This window comes from Cibotium barometz, chromosome 7 (genome assembly GCF_041138505.1).
Source record: "Cibotium barometz isolate CiBa-2024 chromosome 7, ASM4113850v1, whole genome shotgun sequence".
NCBI classification, from domain to species: domain Eukaryota; kingdom Viridiplantae; phylum Streptophyta; class Polypodiopsida; order Cyatheales; family Cibotiaceae; genus Cibotium; species Cibotium barometz.
Genome location: NC_141052.1, coordinates 32,271,353 through 32,283,057, shown reverse-complemented (window position 1 = coordinate 32,283,057; position 11,705 = coordinate 32,271,353). Strand labels below are relative to the sequence as shown.

Sequence of the window (11,705 nt, the reverse complement as noted above, 5' to 3'; positions counted from 1 at the left end):
ATCCTAAATTAAAAGTGGGTTATGCTAACATTTTTAGAAATGAGGAATAATTGCAACGAAGCTATGGTAAAGTTTCTAAAAATATATATAAATTTTATTTTTATGCATAATTTTAATAAAGCAAAAGGAGGAATTCCTATCATATTCTAGGTTTAGATATTTTATGCAAAAAGAATGATTTCTAATCATATTTATGAAAAATACCTTTTTGTATTTATGCATAATTATTTAATTAAGAGAAAAGAGAAATTTTTGATATATTTTTCAGGCAAAAAAATTTAGATGTAAAAAGAGGAATTCCCATGATATTCTAGATGCAAACCTTTAAATGCTAAAAGAGAAATTTATGGCATATTCCAAATTATGGATATTTTTATTTATTTAAAAGATAAATTTTCATTTTATTTTAAGTAGAAAAATGCATAAATTAATTTAGATGTAAAAGAGAAGTTTTCACCATGATTTCATGTATAAATTATGGGATATTAATGTTGAAGATCAATTTGATGAAAAGAATATTTTAAGATATTTTTATACGAATAAATCAATGTATGCAGATATGGAGTATTGGAAAAAGAGTTATTTTTATAAAATCCCATTATTTTCAAATAGAACTATTTTTAAATCTATTGTAGTAAAAAAGAATGAATTTTTATAAAATTAGATCTTCCCTTATAGTTGGAAGTCACTGTTAATTTATGAGTTAACTAGAAGAAAAATCCTTAGGAATCAAAGTTAGAAATAAACCGAATAATTTTTGGTTAGACCACGACCATGAGAATGGCGGGCTAGTAAATTACTTGCCTATCTCTCGAATCTTAATAAAGTAAAACCTCGTGACCAATTCCAAATCTTCGTTAATAGACTACCGGCCGAATTAGAGAAGTTTTCCCTAGACCGATATCATCAAGAAATGAACTGGAAATTCATTGAAATTGATGGGTGGATTACCCTGACATGAGATTCGTGATTTTCATTAAGAAAATCAGGTTTTCCAGAAAAAGGGTTTTGTGGAATCAAACTCAAAACGGGAAAATTCTTACTTGCATAGAAACTCTGCTTTTGAAAAATGACTTTTTTTATGCCAAAATGCTGGAGGAAGCATTTGTCTTATGTTTAACTAAGGAGAGATTCGTTGTTGCAACAACTAGCGAGGGAGTCGTCAAAAGACGTCACTTGCAGGGCAAAGCCTATCGAGGTCTTGATGACCAGCCTCCGTATGGCTAAAATGGTATGCTTCCGGTACGATGGGCGAGGACCGACGAAGCGGTCCCTAAGTGAAGTGCTAGGACACCTAAGTAGGATCCTAGAGGGTTCTAACCAGGTGATGCATGGGCTCGCGGTTGCTAGGACACCCATGCGTATGTCGAGGAAGATATGAATAGTCTGGAAAGGAATTATCTATGTGAATTGGAATTTAAGATTGGATCTCCTTGGTTGACTAGCTCGTCTTCAACGGAGAGTCCGAATGATATTTTTATAAAACAATGGACTGGATATTTTGGAGGATTATGATCAATAATAGTATGGTTTTACTAAAAGATTGCTTTAAAGATAGTCGAATCTGTAAAAAAGGCAATTTCATATCGGGTGTGTAAGTGGTGTGACTACCTTAAATTTTGCTTGAAGCATTGGCTAGGGGGCTTGGGAACTCTTTTCCTTGGTACCTGAGAAAAAACATAACCAAATTTTTACATAAAGGGATCCCACCAATACAGTGGTCGGGCGGTTGGCTAACCCATGGGCTAGTTGGGGTTAGGTTGGATCGGTGGATTCCTACGATACAGTCAGATACGTCAAGTTATGCTAGTTAGAATAAGTCCCTATAAGATTCTTGTTCTGTGTGGGAAAGAATCAGCGGCTGTGCCTCGCTTAAGGGGGGAAAAAGTGGTGATTTCTATGAACCAAGTGCAAATCTCTTCTTTGATCTGGCCATGTGACCTACGGGTTTGGTCGCATCAGATTGGATAGTTGAGGCCTTGACCCATTAGATAAATCTCTCGTTAGATGATTTTCTTGGTGGAATCGCTCATGCCTTCCGGGCAAGGGAAGTTTTTTCGGGTTCGGTTTCAGAGGAGCTGCCGGGCTACTCTCTTGTCCGGATATTCCTAGGAGGGGGAATCCCTACCTTGCGCCAGAGGTTGCTTCCGCTACCAGCACCCTGGAGGAGGCCGCGCGGGGAGGGTGGGGTCTCACAGTTTAGCAGTGCTTTTTATAACTAGAAGAGTGCGGAGATGTCGGGCCTATATCGTTGCTATTTTTGCTGCAACGGGTTCGCTACTCAACAACAAAACTAGCAGCGCTATTTTCGCTACTTAGCAGCGATATAACGCTGCTTGTTTCACTATTGTGAACAACAAATGTACTATAGAATTAAAAAAAGCTGGGGCAGAATGGGGAGTCTTCCCAGAACTCCCAGTATGCCCTAGCTCTTTTTTTTCTAATGTAGACATAGTGAAACTAACATAGCTTCACATCATCATGATCAAGTGTAATGTAAAACTTACAAATACCAAAAACAAAAGACATTTGTAAATCATGGTTTAGGAATGTCAAAATTCAATTACAATACTTAGCGGATTACATAAGTGTATGTTTTCAAAAACTCATATACAATATAAAGCATAATAAAAACCTATGGAGCTAGGGGCTATCTAGATCTCATGCTGTGCGATTGGTATTGTTCCTTGTGCGACTCCAACCCCTTTGCTTCTCACATTTCCATTGCTATCAGTAGCTACGTTAGCATCACCGTTTCGAGTTATATGATCCTAAAATACAATAAAACTAACACAAGTGAGAATCAGTTTTGCAAAAACAAAGAGGTTTAGGGTTTAGAAATGTACTTACTTGCCATGCTTGCCAAGCATCTCCTCCAGTAATAACAATCCATCCTTCATCCTGCACCCTATCAAATAGAGCTTGCAAACCCCATTGTAATGCAAAATCATATTCCTCTTGCATAGGGGGGCGGTCCACTGCTTCAAGCTGGAGTTGTACAAACAAGTGAACATTTTAGAAAGTTGTTATTTAAGATAACCTTCTTTAAATAAAAGATAAGATACAATCTGAGGCTAATATATACTTACAAATATTGTTAGGATATCGACTCCTCCTTCACGTGTAAAATCATGCCTCAAGTTATTTGCCATCTATCCAAGAAAAAACCTAAATACATAAAACTCTTATGCATAGGAAGCTACCGGCATCATGCGTTGGTTGCTTCTATCGGCATGTATAGGAAGCTACCGGCATGCGTAGGTTGGTATTGGCATGCATAGGAAGCTACCGACATGCGTAGGTTGCTGTTGGCATGCACAGGTTTCTACCGGCATGCATAGGAAGCTACTGGCATGCGTAGGATACTACTGATGCATGCCAGTAGCAACCTACGCATGCCGGTAGCTTCCTATGCATGCCGGTAGCTTCCTATGTATTGGTTGCTACCGGCATGCATAGGAAGCTACCAGCATGCGTAGGAAGCAACCGACATGTTACGGGATGCATCAGAAGCTACTTGCATCATGCGTGGGTTGCTACTGGCATGCATTGGTTAGCAACCGACATGCGTAGGTAGCAACTGGCATGCATAGGAAACAACAGGCATACATTAGTTGCTACCGACATGCATAGGAAGCTACCGGCATGCGTAGGTTGCCACCGGCATGCGTAGGAAGCTAGCGGCATGCATAGGAAGCCACCAGCACGTATAGGTTGCTACCGATATGCGTAGGAAGATACCGATGCATGTCGGTAGCAACCTACACATGCTGGTAGCAACCAACGCATGCCGGTAGCAACCAACAAATTCTGGTAGCTTCCTATGCACGCCGGTAGTAACCAACGCATGCCAGTTGCTTCCTATACATGCCGCAACCAATGCATAGGAAGCTACCAGCATGCGTTGGTTACTACCGACATGTATAGGAAGCTACCGGCATGCGTAGGTTGCTACCGGCATGCATCGGTAGCTTCCTACGCATGTCGGTAGCAACCTTCGCATGCATAGGAAGCTACCAAAATGCATAGTAGGAAGCTACCAGCATGCGTTGGTTGCTACCGACATATAGGAAGCTACCGACATGCGTTAGTTGCTATGGACATGCATAGGAAGCTACCGACATGCGTCGGTAGCACCAAGCCCGTGCATGCAGGTAGCAAATGTCAGTAGCTTCCTACGCATGGTGGTAGCACATGCATGCCGGTAGCAACCTATGCATAGGTTGCTACCGGCATGCATTGGTTGCTACCACCATGCGTAGGAAGCTACTGACATTTTCTACCTGCATGCACGGGCTTGCATAGGTTGCTACCGGCATGCATTGGTTGCTACCACCATGCGTAGGAAGCTACTGACATTTGCTACCTGCATGCACGGGCTTGGTGCTACCGACGCATGTCGGTAGCTTCCTATGCATGTCCATAGCAACTAACGCATGTCGGTAGCTTCCTATATGTCGGTAGCTTCCTATATGTCGGTAGCAACCAACGCATGCTGGTAGATTCCTATGCATGCCGGTAGCTTCCTATGTGTAGGAAGCTATCGGCATGCGTTCTACCAACATGCATAGGAAGCTACCAGCATGCATCGGTAGCTTCCTACTCATATATGTGGGCTATGCATGAGGCTTATGCATAAAGCTTATGTATCCGGTTTATGCATTAGCCATATGCATAAGCTTTATACATAAGACTTGTGCATATGGCTTTATACATGCTTTTGCATATGGCTATATACATGATGCTTATTCATATACGGCTAATACATAAGCCTCATAACATAAGCTTATGTATAAGGCTATACATAGAGGCTTATTGCTAATGCATAAGCTTTATACATGAGGCTTATGCATAAGGCTATATGCAAAAATCTCATGCATAAACCTTATGTATAAGCCTCATGCATGAGGCTTATACATTTGGTAATGCATGTCTTATGCATGAGGTTTATGCACTATCCTTATGTATGAGGCTTATGAATAAGGCTATTGTATAAGCTTTATGCACTAGCCTCATACATGAGGCTAAGGCATATGGCCACATCTAGAGAGGAGCTATGCTATCTATGTAGGGGAGAAAAAATAACAAATCCTAAAACTTACAAACCATATAACATGCAAAAGCATAAGAGAGGAAACATAAAAGGGAGAGATCTCTTACTTTATGGGGCTTGTATGTGTGGATAACCTACAAAATCAAACCAAATAAAGAAAAAAAAGTATTAGTAACTCTAATAGAAAGCATATACAAAACCCTAATCTTAATAGAAATCCTAATGAAAGATTTTGCCCTAACTTATTGAATCTTTGTTTTTTCTTTTTCATTATAGCTTAACACTAATCCTAGCTTTTAAATAGAAAACATAATAGAGATCTTTGATGAAGAGCTCTCCATCAAATCTCTTTATTAGGGTTTCTATGTAGAAGCTTGGGTTAGGGTCAAGCTTCAATGAGAAGAAAAAAAAAAGAAAAAAAAACTTAAAAGAGAAGAAAGAGCAGGGAAATACTCACAAGAAAGCTTTAATGGAAAGCTTGTTTGCATAGGAAATGAAGGAAACGAGTAGGCATACCTTGCTTAAGCTCGAGGAGGATAGAGTAGGAGAGGTAGAAGTGATAGACAAGGCAAAAACTTACAAAACAAAAACTGAGAGTACAAGTTTATTGTATTCAAAAGATATAAAACTACGTGGCACCAAAATAAGCCACAAAAAAAGCGGGATATTTTTACAATATAGCAACGTTATTTCGCTACTATAGACGCTACTAGGCAACGCTTTTTCGCTGTTTCAGCAGTAAAAAATGCTGCTGGGCAGCGATATTGCAATGCTGAGCAGCAAAAAAGTGCTATGGAGCAGCAATATATCGCTGCTAAGCATCGTGAAAGCCCCCGATACTTCCATTCCAAAAACACTGCCACGCTCCCGATGTGTTGTAGTATTTTATTAAAGGCAATTCTCAAGATTCAAAGTCCTTGATTTGAAGGATGGCACCCAAAGCACCTACATGACTTCACTCCCTTGGTAATATATTCCCTTGGTCATATTTTCTTATCAGAGAATGAAAAAAATATTAGTGATGGTATCTCTGTACGTCAAAACTGCAGAAGAGGTGGAGAGCCAGCCCCTCCCATGCCATTCGTGGTCATGGTGGTTGCCATGCTTGTCATACCAACATGGCATCTTATTCGGGCTATCTCTAGTCCCTGTGACGTTCCTTGCCTCATGCATGGTTGAAGGGGGAGGTTGTTGGACATCAAAACCATGTAAGAGCTATGGAGAGCCACGTTGAGGGCTTTCCAAATTAAAACCCCCCATGCAAGTACTATGTGTGAGGGCCTGACTTTTAAGTCAGGCCCATGGGAGGTACTATGGTGGGATAGGCAGAGATAGACTCAGGTTTAGGCAATTAACACACCAAATGGTGTTCTCTCTTGGTCCATGGTGCATTTTATAAAAAGTAACAAGCACCCTACAAACACTTTCATAAATTGAGTTTAAGTAACATTTTATGAGATCCATCCACCATGGGAAGCCTTGTATAAGATTTTGTAGTACAAGTAATGGATGTCTATTGAAAATTAGTGCTCTTCTCATCATCTTGTGCTCATCTTTTATCTTGTTCATGTTTTAACTAGCCTATCACATAAGGATAAGCCATGTTTTACTAGCCTAGACTCCAATCCTCTAGTGTTAACATTGAAAGCCAACTATTGATTACTACATTACATAGCCTACTATAATCTTTCTTATATTTGTAAATGGATGCACTTGTGTATACGTGTTTGTGTGAATACACAAGTACACACATAAATGTATGGATGTGGGTGTTTGCATGCACACTTTTTTGTTCATGCAAACACATACATGTATGCACATGTGTACATTTATCGGCATATGGGAGCATAATTCCAAGATGATTTAAGTATTGGTTTATTTAAAAACTCCACATCACACTGGATCCTAAATGTTTTTTTCTTCATGTACTTGTGTTTAAAAAAAGGCACCTTTATGAAACATCAAAATACTATTGTAAGACTCCAATCTTTATGAACTTGTGTTAAAAAAAAGGCACCTTTATGAAACATCAAAATATTAAATACTATTGTAAGAATCCAATCTAGTCACCATTATGTTTAGAAAGGTACCTTCTTGCCTATGTTCTTGTCTTGAATTTCAAACATTTGCATCTAAACGGTTTTAAACATAAGAAAGTTTGTAAATTTTAGTACATGTAGCTTTTTAGTAGTAAAGTGCTTATAACATAAATTTAAACATACTCACTTTTCTCTCTTTTATCTTATTAATTGAAACTTGAAGCTTTGATTCAAGTATATTAAGGTCTTTAAGATGCAAGGACATGAGGTTTTTGCCCACCAAAAAGCTACAGAAAGAAAAGAAAGCCTATTAGGATAAATGTTTACAAATACATGTATCCTTGTATTATCCAAGCTCAAACTATTAAGATACAAAACATGTGCTTGACATTTTAAAAAATCTCGACACATTTTCTTACTTTTGTTCACTTTGTAAGATGTCAATCTGCTTCTTCAACAAAAGAGCTTCACCTTTCCAATACTAATACAAGTACCCACATATGAACATGATTGGGGGATTAGCATTTATGGATAAAATAAAAAATGTTCGCCTACACGTGGACCATGTGCATAGACACATGCACATGCACATGCACACACACAACATATACACATTATATGCAATCTATAGCATGTGTTTGTACCAATAATTTATTTAACATATCTTTCACTCTAAAGACTTGTAAATCTCTCTCTCTCTCTCTCTCTCTCTCTCTCTCTCTGAGGGACAGGAAGGGGAGGGGCCCTTCACTACTAGACCTTGAGAGAAAAATGCTTCATTTCTAGGCTAGATTCTAGGGGGTTCAAAAAATATGTATGTTTACCATGTGAGTTCAAATGAAGGGGTTTTATAATTTAAAATTTTAAGGTAAATTTATAAAATAATATTTACAGAAGGGGTTTTTTAAATCAATTTTGAAAAAAAAAACTGTAAGTCCATAAATAAAAAGGGATCATTTTATTCATGAAAAATTCACATGTAAGGGGTTTTTTAAATACCCCTTGAACGCACGTGTGATACATAAGGTTTCTTAGTAGTGAATCCCTCAAGACTAGATTATGCTCTCTACAAGAAGAAAGTATGAAGGAAATGAAGGATTAAGCTACTTGTGATGCATCACTTTATAATTGTTACATATTCCAAGGCAACCACTAACCTACACAAATATATGTACTAGTATTCCTTAAAAAACTTGATTTTAAATAAACCACTAAATCTAACACCCTCAAGACATAATTATTTGGAAACAACTTCCATCATAGTAACCAAGCTAAAAAGATATATAGATAAGTAGTTCGGTACGTATGTAAATAGATAGATAGAAAATTATATGTGTGTGTGTGTGTGTGTGTGTACATATGTATGTATATACATATACACATATGTATGTGTGTGTGTGTATATATGTATGCATATATATGTATATATGTATATATATACATATGTATGTGTGTGTATATATATGTGTATATATGTATATATGTATATAAGTATGTATGTGTGTATGTGTGTGTATATATATATATATATATACATATGTATGTGTGTGTGTATATATGTATGTATGTATGTGTGTATGTATATATGCATATATATGTATGTATACATGTTTATATGTGTGTGTGTGTGTACACACACACACACATATAAACATGTATACATACATATATATGCATATATACATATACATACACACACATATACATGTGTGTGTGTGTGTGTGTGTGTGTGTTTCCTTATGCATATGTATATGCATATATACATATACATATACATACACACACATATACATGTGTGTGTGTGTGTGTGTGTGTTTCCTTATAACATCTTATCATACACCATAAGCTCATGATCATGAATAAGGATTTTCAAAAAGAAAAATATTAGCTAAAATTATACCAAAGAGCAACCTCTCCGATAGATTTGAGTGATAGGAAGGTTTAAAGAAAGGTTATATGTATATATATATATATATGTATATATATATATATATAAGAGAGTCTGACAAGTTAGAATAGCAATAAACATCTTATTTTGACATCTTATCACACAACCTAAGCTCACTTATGTGGACAAGAATTTGAACAATGTCAACTCACCTCTAGATTAGGGATCATGTCCCCAATTATTTCTGTACTTTCTATGGATTCTTGATATCTTTCCAAGATTTCGTATGCACTAAAAAAACATAAATAATAAAGCATGAGAAATAATACTAATTAAAGAGTTATTTAGTTGTAAGACTATATGTGTGTCAATACTCTACATATGCATGTCACATATAAGTTTTAAAAATTGAAATTGTTTACAAATGTTTGTGCGAGCACAAAAAAAACTCCAGTAAAAGAAATCATTTTTTTGTGCATTATTAAATCACAATGATCATGTTATTATAAAAACGAGTGTAGGTAGCCTACCCTGGCTCCCCTCCTCTTCTTTGATGATCTAATCAAATTTATAGACCCTAGCCTCATCTACTCGGTCTCACATGCATGACTGAAAACAAAACACTTTGTCTTTTTGAAAGGGTTTTTACCATGGCCACACTATCTTGAAGCAACAACGATACCACACATTAGAGGATCCTATCATTTCTAGGAGAGAGGTGCTCTATTCACAAGTCTTAATCTTTTATCCTTTCTACCATGTCTCATAATAAACACTCCTTTAAAAAAGAGAGGTTATAACTAATATAGGTATTGTACTTTTGAATAAAGAAACCTAGGTATGTATGTGGGATGCATGCACATTGTGTAATAGGCACACACGCACACACACATATGAGATGTTGTACGACGATCCATTAAATAGCACGACATTGCAGTGAGAGAGGGAGAGGCGTGTTGTTTTGGCCTACTCGGGGCTGGCGAATTCGGAGAGCCGGCCGGTAGGGGAAAAGACTATCGCCGCCAGCTGGACGTCACACAGCTCCGAGAGCTCGTAAGCCTTCTTGAGGAGGCCGGCACGACGCTTGCAGAAGGTCACCTGCCGGTCGGCGGGGTTCTCGATGCGCCGGATGGCCATGGGCTTCCTCCGGCCATGGCTAGCTTCTGGACGTGGCACCTCCATCACTCTCAGCAAAATAGAAAGAAAAGCCTTGTTGTTCCCTTGTGGTGCGCGCAGGTGTATTTGAAGAGTCCGAGCTTATTCTCTCTCAACAGGACAAAGGCGACCTGTCGCTTGTCTGCGTCCGAGCTTCTCACATGGTCCGATTTGCCCGTTCGATTTGCCGGTCGGCAGGTCTTCTCGATTTTGCTGATGTGGTTCGCACTCCATCACTCAGCAAAATAGAAAGAAAAGCGTAAGCTGTACCCTCTTGTGCCCTGCGGGAACCATATTCTCAACAGGACAAAGGCGACTTGCCGCCTGTCTCCACATCTAATGTACCGCCCCTCGCGTGACGACTCCGACTTGGTGCGCGGAATTATCCCGCACCGTGTACGCGCGACATGGCCTCCGTGGCGAGCGCAGGCCAAGGGTGCCATTCCCTGGAGGAATCGGGGAGCCAGTGCCAGCTGGTAACCGATTCCCCGAGACTGGCGCTGGCTCCCCATTCCTCCCCGCGAATGGCTCCCCATGCCCATTCCCAGTCGTCATGGTTGTGCGGAGGTGGGCTTTGTAGGTATATTTTGGGGTGCCTGTGTGCGTGGCACCCCGTAGGCCTGGTCACCCGATCAATGGTCGGTGATGGGTCCATTTGTAGACATATGTTCATAAGGTGTTAGGGACATGTGTTTATGTCACAAGTGTATGCGCAGTATAGTAGATAGGAGCTTCGCTTTCCTTGGCGCAAGGACCTAGGTTCGAATCACAGTAAACGCACCGACGTGTGTTCATAACTTTTTTGTATAGCTATCTATACCACTGTCTGTGTACTGAGGCGATCACCGGCTAGGTGACCGTTCATGCTGGGGCCCGCGGGGTGCCATGTACACAGGCACCCCGAAATCTACCTAGAATCGGGGAGGTGGAGGTCAGAGAGTGCAATTAGAGTTCAAAAATTCAGTTCAATGCACAGTTACACATGACAGTATCAGTTGGTAGCATCTGCAACATTCCGCATTCCCCTTGCTGAGAGCTGATGAACTATTCCAACTAATTACATTTTTTACAATCTGGTGATGTGAGTGTTAAGGTTCACCCTCTACCGATCCACGACCACGACCACGACCATGCCAGTTGTGGGATGAGTTGTTCTCGCGGAAGATGTAGTGCAGTGGGGTTATTAGGCTTGCCATGGTTGAATTCCGTGACGATCGAAGCTTTTTGGGTTAAACCATGTAAAGGACTTCTAATGCTTGGAGGTTTTTGATCATGGCTGGCTGGCCTGCTGTTGACGTGAATATTGTGGGGGGTGGACCTTTGCGAAGCGAAAGACGACCACACTCCATCACAAGGCCAAAATTGGGCAAATATTTTTTTGAAAATATTTTTTTTAAAACCCTTCAAAATGGCCAAAATTTGGGCGAATGTTTTAAGATACCAGCCTAATTGTTTTGTGAAAAAACTCCAAAAATAGCCAATTAGTGAATTAGGCCCTAATTTTTTCCTTGGTTGACATACAAGGTTGAGTCCATGATCCCTTAGAAGAGAGCATCTTCACTTAGAGAAG

General features: G+C 39.3%; 1 protein-coding gene across 2 annotated transcripts; it reads right to left on the bottom strand.

The window, feature by feature from the left end:
- Nucleotides 1–2,547: 2,547 nt before the first annotated feature.
- On the bottom strand, nt 2,548–10,640 carry LOC147636892 (MADS-box transcription factor 23-like). Of its 2 annotated transcripts, none has more exons than XM_086800466.1 (9): nt 9,951–10,640; nt 9,193–9,271; nt 7,512–7,573; nt 7,280–7,379; nt 7,144–7,185; nt 5,161–5,187; nt 3,090–3,152; nt 2,851–2,988; nt 2,548–2,771 (listed from the first exon to the last, which is right to left on the bottom strand). In XM_086800466.1, exons 1-9 carry the CDS (start codon nt 10,160–10,162, stop codon nt 2,655–2,657), a joined length of 840 nt encoding a protein of 279 aa, XP_086656592.1. In that variant the 5' UTR covers nt 10,163–10,640; the 3' UTR covers nt 2,548–2,654. The 2 variants fall into 2 exon arrangements, with proteins under 2 accessions (XP_086656592.1, XP_086656593.1); XM_086800467.1 differs by having other exon boundaries at nt 9,630–10,093.
- Nucleotides 10,641–11,705: the final 1,065 nt, after the last annotated feature.

Coding starts and splice junctions, on each gene's coding strand:
- LOC147636892 (XM_086800466.1), bottom strand. CDS start 10,162: ATGGAGGTGCCACGTCCAGAAGCTAGCCATGGCCGGAGGAAGCCCATG. Junction 7,186..7,279: donor ATAAGATAAAAGAGAGAAAA/GTGAGTATGTTT, acceptor AAAACCGTTTAG/ATGCAAATGTTTGAAATTCA. Junction 3,153..5,160: donor ACACATACAAGCCCCATAAA/GTAAGAGATCTC, acceptor TTTCTTGGATAG/ATGGCAAATAACTTGAGGCA.